This window comes from Carettochelys insculpta, chromosome 32, assembly GCF_033958435.1.
Source record: "Carettochelys insculpta isolate YL-2023 chromosome 32, ASM3395843v1, whole genome shotgun sequence".
Lineage (NCBI taxonomy): Eukaryota > Metazoa > Chordata > Testudines > Carettochelyidae > Carettochelys > Carettochelys insculpta.
Window position 1 is genome coordinate 6,003,843 of NC_134168.1, and position 14,861 is coordinate 6,018,703.

The 14,861-nt window shown below is 65.5% G+C and overlaps 2 protein-coding genes across 4 annotated transcripts in view; both read right to left on the reverse strand.

The window, feature by feature from the left end:
• SLC12A6 (solute carrier family 12 member 6) overlaps window positions 1-8,453 on the reverse strand; it is a 31,642-nt gene extending 23,189 nt beyond the window's left edge. For 2 of the 3 annotated variants that reach the window (XM_074982069.1, XM_074982068.1), the window contains exons 1-2: window positions 8,315-8,453; window positions 6,002-6,980 (exon numbers count right to left, since the gene is read on the reverse strand). In XM_074982069.1, the coding sequence (XP_074838170.1) occupies window positions 6,002-6,245 (244 nt within the window). In that variant the 5' untranslated portion in view covers window positions 6,246-6,980; window positions 8,315-8,453. The remainder of the gene's footprint in view (window positions 1-6,001; window positions 6,981-8,314) is intronic. The other variant, XM_074982070.1, reaches the window with a different exon arrangement.
• A 1,611-nt stretch (window positions 8,454-10,064) lies between these two features.
• On the reverse strand, window positions 10,065-11,909 carry NOP10 (NOP10 ribonucleoprotein). Its single transcript, XM_074982676.1, has 2 exons — window positions 11,695-11,909; window positions 10,065-10,431 (listed from the first exon to the last, which is right to left on the reverse strand). Exons 1-2 carry the CDS (start codon window positions 11,746-11,748, stop codon window positions 10,291-10,293), a joined length of 195 nt encoding a protein of 64 aa, XP_074838777.1. The 5' UTR covers window positions 11,749-11,909; the 3' UTR covers window positions 10,065-10,290.
• Between the last annotated feature and the right edge of the window lie 2,952 nt (window positions 11,910-14,861).

The window sequence follows — 14,861 nt, forward strand, 5'->3', positions numbered from 1 at the left end:
GGGGCTGGGAGCCAGGACTCCTGGGTTCTCCCCGGCTCTGGGAGGGCAGTGGGGGCTGGTGGTTTGAGCAGGGCCGGGAGCCAGGACTTCCTGGGTTCTCCCCCAGCTCTGGGAGGGCAGTGGGGGCTGGTGGGTAGAGCAGGGGGCCGGGAGCCAGGACTCCTGGGTTCTCCCCCAGCTCTGGGAGGGCAGTGGGGGCTGGTGGGTAGAGCAGGGGGCTGGGAGCCAGGACTCCTGGGTTCTCCCCGGCTCTGGGGGGGCAGTGGGGGCTGGTGGTTAGAGCAGGGCCGGGAGCCAGGACTCCTGGGTTCTCCCCCAGCTCTGGGAGAGCAGTGGGGGCTGGTGGGTAGAGCAGGGGGCCGGGAGCCAGGACTCCTGGGTTCTCCCCCAGCTCTGGGAGGGCAGTGGGGGCTGGTGGGTAGAGCAGGGGGCTGGGAGCCAGGACTCCTGGGTTCTCCCCGGCTCTGGGGGGGCAGTGGGGGTTGGTGCTTAGAGCACGGGCCGGGAGCCAGGACTCCTGGGTTCTCCCCGGCTCTGGGGGGGCAGTGGGGGCTGGTGGTTAGAGCAGGGGCTGGGAGCCAGGACTCCTGGGTTCTCCCCAGCTCTGGAGGGGCAGTGGGGGCTGGTGGGTAGACCAGGGGCCGGGAGCCAGGACTCCTGGGTTCTCCCCGGCTCTGGGGGGGCAGTGGGGGCTGGTGGTGAGAGCAGGGGCTGGGAGCCAGGACTCCTGGGTTCTCCCCCAGCTCTGGGAGGGCAGTGGGGGCTGGTGGTTAGAGCAGGGGCTGGGAGCCAGGACTCCTGGGTTCTCCCTGGCTCTGGGGGGGGCAGGGGCCGGGAGCCAGGACTCCTGGCTTCTCTCCCACACGCCAGGCGAGGAGCGGGGTGCGGCAGGTAGAGCGGCAGGGCCTGGAAGGGAGGACTTCCCGCGCCGGCACACGCGTGGGCACTGGTGGGTCCGGGCAGGAGGGCCGGCAGGCTGAGCAAACTCCAACGTCTGGTGCCTTTTTGCCCACCCCGCCCACAGGAGCAGGGACTTGGCCAGGTCCCAAGCGGTTCAGGCCCGGAGCCTCCTGGCCAGGGTGGGGGCCCCACATCTCACCCCAGGGAGGGCTTGGCCAGGCCCCCTGGCACGTGGGCCCTCGTACCTCTGGTACTGCCCCCCGCAACCCATGCCTGGGCTGGGCTCCAACAGCCACCGCCCCAAACCCTGCCGAGAGGGGCCTGGCGCAGAACCCCTGAGCGATGCTGCCCCCCGGTTCCCTTCCAAGAGCCACCGACTGCCCAGCCGCCCGGAGGGACAGAGCGACCGGCTCAGCACATGGGGGTCTGTCTCACGGGGAGCTTAATGCTCCCCACGGCCCCCAGAGCCCCCAGCCCCCCGCTCTAACCCCATCCCCTCCCCCGGAGCCAGGCGCCCCCAGCCCCCCGCTCTAACCCCATCCCCTCCCCCGGAGCCAGGCGCCCCCAGCCCCCCGCTCTAACCCCATCCCCTCCCCCGGAGCCAGGCGCCCCCAGCCCCCCGCTCTAACCCCATCCCCTCCCCCGGAGCCAGGCGCCCCCAGCCCCCCGCTCTAACCCCATCCCCTCCCCCGGAGCCAGGCGCCCCCAGCCCCCCGCTCTAACCCCATCCCCTCCCCCAGAGCCAGGCGCCCCCAGCCCCCCGCTCTAACCCCATCCCCTCCCCTCCCCCGGAGCCAGGCGCCCCCAGCCCCCCGCTCTAACCCCATCCCCTCCCCTCCCCCACAGCCAGGCACCCCCAGCCCCCCGCTCTAACCCCATCCCCTCCCCTCCCCTCCCCTCCCCCAGAGCCAGGCACCCCCAGCCCCCTGCTCTAACCCCATCCCCTCCCCCGGAGCCAGGCGCCCCCAGCCCCCTGCTCTAACCCCATCCCCTCCCCCGGAGCCAGGCGCCCCCAGCCCCCCGCTCTAACCCCATCCCCTCCCATCCCCTCCCCCGGAGCCAGGCGCCCCCAGCCCCCCGCTCTAACCCCATCCCCTCCCCACCCCTCCCCCGGAGCCAGGCACCCCCAGCCCCCCGCTCTAACCCCATCCCCTCCCGTCCCCTCCCCCGGAGCCAGGCGCCCCCAGCCCCCCGCTCTAACCCCATCCCCTCCCCTCCCCTCCCCCCACCACAGCCAGGCACTCCCAGCCCCCGCTCTAACCCCATCCCCTCCCCTCCCCCCCCCCCCCCCCCCACAGCCAGGCGCCCCCAGCCCCCCGCTCTAACCCCATCCCCTCCCCTCCCCCACAGCCAGGCACTCCCAGCCCCCCGCTCTAACCCCATCCCCTCCCCCGCAGCCAGGCACCCCCAGCCCCCGGCTCTAACCCCATCCTCCTCCCCTCCCCTGGAGCCAGGCGCCCCCAGCCCTCCCCTCCCCTCCCCTCGCCCCCCACAGCCAGGCGCCCCCAGCCCCCGCTCTAACCCCATCCCCTCCCCTCCCCTCCCCCCCCCCACCACAGCCAGGCACTCCCAGCCCCCGCTCTAACCCCATCCCCTCCCCTCCCCTCCCCCCCCCCACAGCCAGGCGCCCCCAGCCCCCCCTGCTCTAACCCCATCCCCTCCCCTCCCCTCCCCCACAGCCAGGCACTCCCAGCCCCCGCTCTAACCCCATCCCCTCCCCTCCCCCGGAGCCAGGCGCCCCCAGCCCTCCCCTCCCCTCCCCTCGCCCCCCACAGCCAGGCACCCCCAGCCCCCCCACTCTAACCCCATCCCTTCCGCTCCCCTCCCCCACAGCCAGGTGCCCCCAGCCCCCTGCTCTAACCCCATCCCCCCCCCCCGAGCCAGGCACCCCCAGCCCCCGGGCTCTCACAGGGGCAGTAGCCCTGAAACTGACAAGCTTGTCAGTTTCACGGCTGTCCTTATTTCACCTTGTGCCTCTGGCTGTCAGCCTGGCCCCCAGCAGGAGCCCCAGTCTGTCCCCACCTGCATCTGGCTCAGGGAAGGCTGGAGCTGGAAGGGTAACCCCAAAAAAATGCCGCCCTGAAACTGACAACATCAATTTCGGGGTGGGGGGGCTCCCAGCTAGGGAACAGACTGATCCAGGTCGAGGGGCTTCCCGCTTCTGGGCCTGGCAGCTGCAGCCCCCCACGTGACGCCCCATGAGGGATGGGGGAGAGCTCATGCCAGGAGAGCGGGGGCCAATTTTCTGGGCTCACGGTGCGTGGGCAGCAGGAATATGCCTGGCCCAGCTCCACCAAGGTTTGGGGGACAGATCTCTCCCCTCCCTCACGGCCTACCACCTCCCGCGTCCCCCTCCGTGGCGGTCCGTGCACCGGGGCTCCAGCAGCTTCCTCCTGCCCGCGACATGCAGCTCCTAGCACATCTCCGCAGTGCCCCCGGAGGGCTGTTCCCGGGACCGCCCCCCTGCCCTGGGGCTATTTTACAACCCCTGGAAGTGCCAGGCGGGCTGGGGTGGACAATACGGTGCAGACACCCCCATCACCCCAGGAGCTGCTGTCAGACCGGGTGGTCCAGGCACCCTCATTGACCCCTGACAGGAAGGGACCTCAGGAGGTCATCAACTCCAGCCCCCTGCTGAAAGCAGGATCAGCCCCCAACTAAAGCACCCCAGCCAGGGCTTCATGAAGCCGGGACTCAAAACCCTCTAGGGATGGAGACCCCACCAGTTCCCTGGGTAACGCATCCCAGGGCTTCACCACCCTCCTGGGGAAAGAGTTTTCCCTGACACCCAACCTACACCTGCCAGTCTAACTCCAGACCATTGCTCCTTGCTCCGCCACAGCCTCTCTCCATCCTCTTTCGAGCCCCCCTTCAGCCCTCAAATCCCCCATCCCTCTTCTCTTCTGCAAACTAAACACGCCCAAATCCCCCTGCCTCCCCTCTCGGGATTGGCGCTCCAGCCCCCGAATCATTTTCATTGCCACTCCCAACGCACCCACATCCTTTCTGGACTGAGGGGCCGAGAACCGGACGTAGATAGGGCCGAGTGGAGGGGAATAATCCCTTCTCCACGTCTGCTGGAAACGCTCCTCCTAATGCACCCCAATACGCCCCGGCGGCTCGGCTCCAGCTTCTCATCCAGTCGCCCCCAGCTCCTTAGCCCGTGGGTCCCCAGCCTGGACCAACGCTTGCGACCCTCCCGTTCCCACTTCCCTTGTTGAACCCCCCAGGAGGGGGGCCCTGCGCCTGTCCTGGCAGCAGAGTTCCCCGGCTGCTCCGACAGAGCGCGGGTAACAGGCAATTAGCTAAAGCGGTTTCCTTCCATTTCACGCTCTTCGGTTTATTTCTGCTGCCATCAACAGGGCCGAGCCACACGCGGCAGCGTTGCCTGGGATCAGGGAGAGGCGGCAGGCAGGCGGAGGGACAGCGGGTGTCGCTTACTAACAACCTCCGGTCCTCACCCACAGCCCCAGCTCCGGCGATCTCCGCCCCGGGGGTCAGATCGCACGCCGGAGGGGGACCTTCTTTCGGCTGGCGCGGGGTCAGGGCCGGTTGCAGGTTGCTGCGGCCAATCCAGAGCCGCCCCGACTGCGGGGGAGGCCTGCCCCCCCCCGCCCCCCGCCCCCCGCCCGAAGGCACGAGCAGGCCAGCGTGAACCCCCCCGTGGGAATCGATCACGCCTGGCCCAGGCAGAAACAGCGACCTCGGCTCCCGTCCGCTCGCCCTCGGCCCAAGGACAAAGGGGCACACCCAGCCCCTCCAGGGAGATAAACAGCCCAGTCGTGAGGTGGGCACCATTGCACGAGGGTCTTGTCCAGCTCACACGCTCGTGCACAACACCCAGCCGCCGCCTCTCCCTTCCTGCCCCACCGCTGAGGCCGCACAATTAGGATTCGAGCGGGCGCAGAGAGAGACGCCTGCCGATCCTGGCTGCCCACGGCAGGGGAACACCTGTGATCGCGTTCACACTTGGGTGTAACACCACTGCTACAGAGGCGCCTTTCGGCGGAGCACGGCTCCCGTCGCCGGGCGCCCGGCTGGCTCGGGGAGCGGGAAACGGTGCCGAGAGCCTCTGGAGGATCCTGGCTCCCACCCAGCCCGAGGCTGACTCAGGCAGAGCTGCTAAGCACCACATTCGCTGCTGAGTCAGAGTCGACCCCGCTGCCCAGCTTGTGCAGTGGTGAACCCACGGTCGCACCACTCATGCTCAAGAGCCAGGCGTGACCCCCGAATCCCAGCCCTGCCTCTGATTGCAATCCGCTTCAGAACTTCTCCTTTCTCAGGCCGAAACTGTCCCGGACACCGAGCAGCTCCCATGCCCCACCCCAGAAGCGGACGCATTTCAGCGCCGGCGGAGCAGACCCTGCCCACAGATCCTAACACGTCATTCTTGCCCAGGGAGGAACTGAAACAGCTGGCACAGGAGCCCCACCACAAGCTTGTCCGAGTCCCTTTGAATGCAGCATCAACAGGCTGAAGGGGAAGTTCAGTTCTCCCGAGTCATTTCCACCGAGCCTTGCTCAGCATTTCCCGCACAGGGAAAAAAGGGAACTCGCTGAGAGGTTCACACTCGGGGACACCAGAGTCAACCCACCGTGACAACACCATCCTACAGAGCAACTAACCTTAAAAGCAGGAATCAAGAGTACGTATGACTGGTCCCCTTCCAACTCTGATGCACCCCTGAGTCACCCCGTTCAAAGGCACCCCAGGGAGGTCTCCTTCCATCTCCAGCGCCCTCAGGAACGGTGGTGGGACCCTCCATCACAACCCCTAGTTGGCCAACCGATGAGCGAGGTGCAGGGCGAGCGGGTCACCTCCAACGCAACCATAAAGCTTCTGACGCACCCGGGAGCTGAAGTGGACGTGTCTCCAACTCTACCACCATCACACCTCACACCAACCCCGCAAAAGAGGTTCACCACCAACACACCCGGGAGCGGAAGTGGACACGTCTCCAACTCTACCACCATCACACCTCACACCAACCCCGCACAAGAGGTTCACCACCAACACACCCACATCCCCTACCCCTGCCACACTGGTGTTCAGGTCAGCCACGTTGACTTCCCAGCCCCTGTACTGGCCGTGTGCCACCTACCTTCCGCCGCCTCCCGGGGGTGGGCCATCTTGTCGCTAGCTGGCTCGCCCGCCGCGGTGGCCACCGAGGTGGTGGCCCCGGAGAAATCGCTCAGGCCCTCGCTGCGGCTCGTCTCGGGGACGCTCTCTCGGGAGCTGAAGCGGACCCGGGAGCTGGAGCGTGAGCTGAGGTCCGGACTGGTGTCGGAGAGGCCTGGGACGTCGTCGATTTTGGTAGGGGTCACCATGAACCGGACGGAAGCCATTTTGGCAGGAGACCGTTGGTGTTGGTGCTTCCTGGCCAGCTTCAAACGCTAATCATCCAGAAACAACGGCAAATAAAAAGGGAAACGATCGTTTAGGAGGGTAACAAAACGAGAGGGGTGAGAGCCGGCGTCGCCACCATGAAGATTCATATCTAGCTCTGCTCCTCAGCCATCTGGTGCAAGCTGGTGCCCAGACACCCAGTGGTTATCAGGTGAGTTTGCCACAGGTGTGACTAAACGTGGCGCAGGAGAGCCGAGCCATGATTTATCGTGCAAGTATTTCACGGCTGCCTAGTTTAGTTAACGAGCTGCTGGCAGGAGGCCGGTCGCACGCAGACGATCGGTGAAGAAGTCCACAAAGGACAACATCTCCCCAGTCCCGAGACAGGCAGTTGTTTGCAAATATCCTGGAAGGGGAGTGAAGGTTATGGAAATGAGGCAGTGCAAGGAGGTGACAGAATTTCACGAGGACCTAGTGCAACAATGGAGGAGAAACCCAGAGATCCAGGAGTGAGGTGCAGAATTACCCACCAGTTTCCAGTGTAACGTGCAAGGAGAATAAGTATCCCAAAGAGCCCTGGTGCAGGACGGCAGCTATTCCAAATGGTTCTGGTGCGAGCAGGCTTGTGCAAGAGGGGATTATTCCAGAGTCCTCATGCAAGGACACGCACAACTATTCCTTACGGTGCCGGTAGGATTATAGTGCACAAGTAATCCTGTTGCAAGGACACAGACCTGCAGTGAGAAGAGAACTATTAAGTGGCAGTTGTGTAAGCACACACGATCGTGCAAGGGAACAGACCTATTCCAGAGGGCATGCCAACTCCCTTTAGGATCCTGGTGAAACTCACATAAAGGCATGCAGTCCCCCCAGGATGAGAAAAATCCTTCAGGAACACATATGAAGACCCCACATAACCAGCAGAGAGGGGACGGAATTGTGCGTGCATATCACCACTGTGACAATAGTGCAAGGGTGTTGCAAGCCACTGCAGGAAAGGGATAATGATGGAAGAGCCCCAAATCCTAGCAAGAAAAGTGACTATCCTAGATCCCCATAGAAGCGGGAGGAGGGTGCAAGGAATGTATAAGACAGTCGTGATTAAATCACTAGGGGAAGGTTATCTAGGAGCTCTGTGAGTGCAAGGGAGATGGGTCTTGAAAGCCACTACTGGAAGCGGTGTGCAAAAGCACCACCAGGGAATAAGCAGAAGGCAGGCAAGACCCTACAAATTGGTGCCAGGGCGTGCAAAAGCCCTAGGGCACGTGCGGGAGGGGAATCAGTGGTGCAAGGACACAAGACCCCCCACGATCAAGCTTAGTGTGATGTGCAAAAGCCTTCTGAGGGAGGTGTATAGGATGCCCAAGTCAGACAGGGGAAAATGATGGTGAAAGGGGTGTGCAAGAGAACCATGCACAGCGGGCTTTGGTGGAAAAGCCGTGCAAGAATGCTTGGTCACCGGTGTGAGGAGAGTGTAAGAGCCGTGGAAAAGGGCAGCCGGCTGAACGGCATGAGCCAGCTGTGGGGATGTGGTGACTGTGCAAGACACGTGCGAGCACCCCCCGCCCCAGGTCCCTGGTGAAAGGGGTATGTAGAGCCCCATGCACAGGGGATTGGTGCAAGAATGAGTCAGCTACGGGAAAGTGACCGTGCAAGGGGCAGACGAGAGCCCGCGCACAGGTCACTGGTGCGAGGAGCATGTAAGAGCCCTGGGAGGGGGTAAGCAGTGAATGTGCAAGGCGTGTGTGAGCGCCCCCCCAAGGTCACTGGTGCAAGGGGCGTGCAAGAGCCGTGCAAAGCACAGATAGAAAACCTGTAGTGCAAGGGCAGTGCAAGCCCCCCCCACGAGAGTGCAACGGAGGAGAGGGGTGCACGAGAGCCCGTGACCAGGTCACTAGTGCAAGGGGCATGGAAGCCCCCTCCGGGGGCGGGGCGAGGAGGGGAAGGCGCCCCGCGCTACCTCCGGCGGGGAGGGGGGGGAAGCGCTTGCAGTGCGCGTGCGCAAGAGACCCCCGCGGCGCCCCCCAAAAGCGCGGGAAAAGCCGTTGGCGACCGTTGAAGCGGTTACCTGCGGCGCGCGCCGGCGGCTGCTCCCCAACGTTCCACGGGCTCCGCGCGCGCCGCCGCCGCCGCAGCTCCGGCTCCTGCCGCCGGCTCGCGCCGCCTCGCTCAGCGGCCGGCTTCAGGGGAGGGGAGGGGCGGGGCGCGGGTTGCTCACCCCGCCCTCCCTGATCGGCGTATGCGCGGGCTGCTCACACCCCCCCCCCTCCAGTTCGGCGCATGCGCGCCGCTGGGCCGCTGTTGTTGGGCGCGGGCGCGTTCCTGGCGGGCGGGGGAAGGAGCGGGGTCAGCGGTCACAACCTGGAACGGAGGGAGACCCGTAGCGCGGGGAATGCTGGGAGCCGTAGTTTTTTCCCCGCGAAGGGAAGGGGGCTGGGGCAATGTGACAAGTGGGGGAGGGGCATTTGGGGGCAGGGGCCAAGTGTGGGGGAAGGGCAGTTGGGGGCGGGGTGCAAGGGGGCTAAGTGGGGGAGGGGCATTTGAGGTCAGGGTGCAAGGGGGCTAAGAGGGGGAAGGGGGAGGGGCTAAGTGTGGGGGAGGGGCGTTTGGGGAGAGGGTGCATGGGGGAGGGGCTTTTGGGGAGAGGGCGCATGGGGGAGGGGCTAAGTGTGGGGGATGGGCTTTTGGGGGTTCAGGATGTACAGGGAGGGGCCAAGTGTAGGGGAGGGGCATTGGGCTCAGAATCACTCTGGGGGGAGCCCTCCTGGCAGGAGGGGCCGCAGGCCTGGCACCCACCACCACGGGGGCGGCTCAGACCCACACCCCCGCCAAAGGCAATGAGGGGAGCACACCTCCTCGCAGGACCCCTCTCATACCCCCGCCCGCTCCTGCCCCACTAGAGGGAACTGGCGCTGTGGACGTGGGGCAGCCAATGGACGCGACCAACCTGGACTGCAGCAAAGCTGAGTCCGTCCCCCACCTTCTGGCCCTGCAGTTAAGGACGTGTGGGTTGGACGCATGGGCCGTAAGGTGGAGAGAAAGCTGGCTGCACGGCAGGGTCCAACCGGTGGTAGCCAATGGCTCCGTCTGCTTGGCGGGCGGTTTCCAGTGGGGTGCGCCCAGGGTCGGTTCTAGGGCTGGTGGTGTTCAACGGCTTTATTAACGACCCGGAGGAGGGGATGGACTGCAGGACCAACCTCAACTAAATCACCCGGGGCAGGGCTTTGTCGAACCGGGACTTAAAAACCTCTAGGGATGGAGAGTCCACCACCTCTCTCGGTAACGCACCCCAGTGCTTCACCGCCCTCCTGGGGACTCGACTTTTCCTGATCTCCAACCGAGAGGATCCTCGCTCTAACTGGAGACCATTGCTCCTCGTTCTGCCGTCCCTCACAGCCTCTCTCCACCCTCGTGAGAGCCCCCCTCCAGGAAGCCGAAGGCTGCTATCAAATCCTCCCGTCACTCATCTCTTCTGCAGACTACCCAAGCCCACAACCCTCAGCCTCTCCTCCCAGGTCATGTGCTCCAGCCCCTTTGTCCTCTCCAACACATCCACATCCTTTCTACGCTGGGGGGGCCCAGAACCGGACGTAGATGGGGCCTGAGCAGATCTCTAGATCTGCTGGAAACGCTCCTCCTAACGCACCCCAATACGCCGTTGGCCTTCTGCAAGGACAACGGTTGGCTCAGCTCCAGCTTCTCATCCAGTCGCCCCCAAGTCATCTATTGCCAGTGGGTCCCCAACCCAGAACAAAGCTTGGGGTCCTCCCGTCCCAGGGTACAGAAAGGACCGAGCGAAAAACGAGATGAGCATCGAATAGATTCCATTTCTTTTAATTCATAAAAACGCCCAGGGAACGGGTTTATTGGGAATTATTCGGGGGCGGTCCCCGGAGCAGCCACGCCCGGCTGGCCTTGAAATAGGAAGGCTCACACCCCGGTAGGAGGAGGGATCGGGGAGGGTTTCTTTGCGGCCGAGCGGGGCAGGGTAAGGAGGCGGGCTGGAGGGGAGCAGCGCGAGCCCGTGGCGGCCGGTCGGCGGGCTCACAGGACGGGCTGCGGCTGCTGCGTCATCAGGACCCCGAAGCGCTTCTTGAGGGCGATGCGGTGGCGGGAGTACTTGTCGTCTGGGGAGAAGCGGGCGGGGTGCGCCGAGCACGTCGGCCGGCCCGACGGGTCCAGCTTCTGCCAGGGAGGAAGGGCGAGAGGCGGGAGGGGTCAGACCTCTGCTCTCTGCCCCCCAGCCCAGCTAGTACACCCCAGCTCCAGCCCCCACCCCCTGCCCCCCAGTGCCCCAGCCCAGCTAGTACACCCCAGCTCCAGCCCCCAACCCCTGCCCCCCAGTGCCCCAGCCCAGCTAGTACACCCCAGCTCCAGCCCCCAACCCAGCTCCAGCCCCCAACCCCTGCCCCCAGTGCCCCAGCCCAGCTAGTACACCCCAGCTCCAGCCCCCAACCCAGCTCCAGCCCCCAACCCCTGCCCCCCAGTGCCCCAGCCCAGCTAGTACACCCCAGCTCCAGCCCCCAACCCTGCCCCCCAGTGCCCCAGCCCAGCTAGTACACCCCAGCTCCTGCCCCCAACCCAGCTCCAGCCCCGCCCTTACCCCCCGCAGTGCCCCCAGCCCAGCTAGTACACCCCAGCTCCTGCCCCCACAGTGCCCCAGCCCAGCTCCAGCCCTCGCCCCCCGCTTCCCCCCCCAGTGCCCCCAACCCAGCTAGTACACCCCAGCCCAGCTAGTACACTCCAGCTCCTGCCCCCACCCCCCGGTGCACCCAGCCCAGCTAGTACACCCCAGCTCCTGCCCCCAACCCAGCTCCAGCCCCACCCCTACCCCCCCAGTGCCCCCAGCCCAGCTAGTACACCCCAGCTCCTGCCCCCAACCCAGCTCCAGCCCCACCCCTACCCCCCAGTGCCCCCAGCCCAGCTAGTACACCCCAGCTCCTGCCCCCAACCCAGCTCCAGCCCCACCCCTGCCCCCCAGTGCCCCCAGCCCAGCTAGTACACCCCGCTCCAGCCCCCAGCCCAGCTCCAGCCCCACCCCTGCCCCCCAGTGCCCCCAGCCCAGCTAGTACACCCCAGCTCCTGCCCCCAACCCAGCTCCAGCCCCACCCCTGCCCCCCAGTGCCCCCAGCCCAGCTAGTACACCCCGCTCCAGCCCCCAGCCCAGCTCCAGCCCCACCCCTGCCCCCCAGTGCCCCCAGCCCAGCTAGTACACTCCAGCTCCTGCCCCCACCCCCCAGTGCCCCAGCCCAGCTAGTACACCCCAGCTCCTGCCCCCAACCCAGCTCAAGCCCCCAACCCCTGCCCCCCAGTGCCCCCAGCCCAGCTAGTACACCCCGCTCCAGCCCCCAGTCCAGCTCCAGCCCCAGCCCCCAGCCCCCAACCCTGCCCCCCAGTGCCCCCAGCCCCGCCCCCGGGCTGTGCGCGCGCGCTGGGGGCGGGGGGCACCTGCAGGGTGTAGACCCGCTCGCCCCGCTCGTTCAGATAGTACTGCAGGAACATGCTGCGCGGCGCCCGGGGCTCTACTGCGCACGCGCCCGCCGCACGCCGGCCCTGCGACTGCGTCGGGGGAAGCGGTGCCCCAAGGCACGCCGGGAGTTGTAGTGCGTCCCCCCGCAAGGCACGCCGGGAGTTGTAGTGCGCACCCGCTCACCAGCCGTGATGCCCTGCGGGCGTTCAAGCGGGCACCCGCCCCAATGCACTCTGGGAGTGGCAATGCATTCTGGGAATGGTGCTCCAATGCACTCTGGGAATTGCAGTGGACACCAGCCCCAGTGCACTCTGGGATTTGCAGTGGCACCAGTCCCAGTGCACTCTGGGATTTGCAATGTGCACTAGCCCCAATGCACTCTGGGAATTGCAGTGCACACCAGCCCCAGTGCACTCTGGGAATTGCAGTGGTACCAATCCCAGTGCACTCTGGGATTTGCAATGTGCACTAGCCCCAATGCACTCTGGGAATTGCAGTGCACACCAGCCCCAGTGCACTCTGGGATTTGCAGTGGGCACCAGCCCCAATGCACTCTGGGCGTGGGAGGGTAGATCTTAGCTCAGCTGTATGTTGGAGACTTTCTTGCAGAGGTGGGTTAAGAGTTTGTGGAGCCTGGGGCCCGAGAACATTGGGGCCCCATACCCTCCTCTTCCACCTAGTCATCTGCCCACAGCCCCACCCTCAGGGGGTCATCGAGTCCGGCCCCTGCCCAGAGCGGCACCAACCCCAACTGCATCATCCCAGCCGGGGCTCGTCACACCGGGACGTACAAACCTCCAGGGATGGAGATTCCACCACCTCTCCTGGTAACACATCCCAGGGGTTCACCACTCTCCTGGGGACATAACTTGTCCTAATATCCAACCTACACCTCCCTCTGTAACCAGGAACCATTGCTCCTTGTTCTGCCACCTCTCCCCATGCAATACCCCACATGGCCTCCCCCCGTGCCGAATAAGCATTGCGGGCAGAGAGGAAGTCGAGTGGGGTGGAACCCTTGGTGGCAGAACAAGGAGCAATGGTCAGAAGTTGAAGAGGGAGAGGTGTAGGTTGGATATTAGGAAAAACTACTTCACCAGGAGGGTGGTGAAGCACTGGGATGCGTTGCCTAGAGAGGTGGTGGATTCTCCACCCCTGGAGGTTTTTACATCCCGGCTGGCCAAGGTCCTGGCTGGGATGACTTAGTGGGGGTTGATCCTGCTTGAAGCAGGGGGCTGGACTAGATGACCTCCTGAGGTCCCTTCCAGACCTGTGATTCTGTGGGGTGAAGGCAACTGGATTTGGAATGGTGGGGCACCGGCCTGGTGGGGGGAGTCAGGGGACCCCCAGATATGGGCTTGGAATGGAGGGGGCACCAGCCGGGTGGGGGAGTCGGGGGACCCCCAGACATGGGCTCAGAATGGAGGGGCACCAGCCCGGCGGGGATCAGGGACCCCTAGATATGGGCTTGGAATGGAAGGGCACCAGCCCGGTGGGAGAGTTGGGGGACCCCCTGATATGGGCTTGGAATGGAGGGGCACCATCCAGGTGGGGAGGCTCAGAGGACCCCCGGATATGGGCTCGGAATGGAGGGGCACCATCCAGGTGGGGAGGGTCAGGGGACCCCCAGATATGGGCTCGGAATGGAAGGGGACCGGCCGGGTGGGGGTCCATGGAAGCCCCCCCCCCCACTGCTCAGAACTCCAAACATCTCAAGGTTCTAGCTTTGTTTTGATTCAACCCGGCAGCGGCGTGCTGAGGGCAGCTCCATTTTCCCAGCAGCCTTTGCTGTCCGCTGCCCCCCTGCTCCCCGATTCCTCCCCCCCGGGCCCGCCATGAGCTCCCAGGGCCCCCCGCTGCTGGTGCCCAGCTTCCCTGGCACCGCCCTGCTCCTCACCTCGCCCAGCGCCCCCGGCGGGAAACTCATTGTCAAGCTGAAGCCGGAGACGGCCCAGGAGAGGCCCCGGGCCCAGACCTTCATCCTGGCAGGGGCGCCGGCCGGCTGGGCTCCCCCACGGCCGGATGGGGCCCCCCTCCGCCTCCAGCTGGCCACCGGCATCCGGACCGTCCTGCTGAGCAAGGCCGGGGAGGAGCCCCCAGCCCGGGCACCCCCCGCCGGCGAGGCCGCCGCCTCCTGCACCTCCAAGGGCGTCTACGAAAACTATCGGCGGTGGCAGCGCTACAAGGCCCTGGCCCGGCGGCACTTCCCGAGCACGCCTGACGCCGAGGCCCTGGCCTGCTTCTTCATGTGAGAGCCCGGGGGGGCCCCCGGCCAGGAGTGGGGGGCACCGGCAGGGCCAGGCTGGCAGGGGGTGTGGGTCGGGACCGAGGGGCTTTGGCGGGGCTGGGCTGGTAGGGGCTGTGGGTCAGGACGGAGGGGCTCCACCAGCGCTGATCCAGGCTCCCCCCCCCCAGCCCCGTCCTGCGTTCGCTGACCCGCCTGCGCCCCGAGCTGGCGCTGGAGGAGGGGGTGCCGTGTGCCCTGCAGGAGTGGGAGCACAGCAGCAACTTTGAGCGCATGATCTTCTACGAGATGGCTGAGAAGTGAGTGCTCCCCCGCCCGCCCCCGGGATCCCCCTTCTCCAGCACAGCGCTGGGGGTCCAGAGCCCGACCTGCCTCCTCTTCCTCAGGTTCATGGAGTTCGAGGCCGAAGAGGAGCTGCAGATCCAGAAAATGAAGCTCCTGAGCAGCTCCCACTTCCAGTCCCCCCCTGCCAACGCCCCCAAGGTCGCTGCCCTGGCAGGCCCCGATCCTGGCCAGCAGCAAGGTAACCCCCGAATCCCCGGGCGTGAAGGTCTCTGGTGTCTGTACGAACTCAAAGCCCCGCCCCCTTCCCATCAGGCACTGGGCAGAGACACGCCTCACGGCTGAAAAGAAGCGGCCACCTCACTCCCTTCTCCCTCTTTTCTTTTTGCACGTGCCTTTCACTTTGGCGCGGTTTTCACACGCCCCCAGCACCTTTGCACCGTTTGGCTTTTGCACCATCATTTCACCCGTTCACGGTTTCTTCGCAGGTGCAGAGCAACGCGACCTGCGGAGGGGTTGTGTGTGCCCATAATTTTTGCACGATTTTTTGCACACCCCCAGCACCTTTGCACGGTTTGGCTTTTGCATAAACCTTGCACCAACATTTCATCTGTGCAT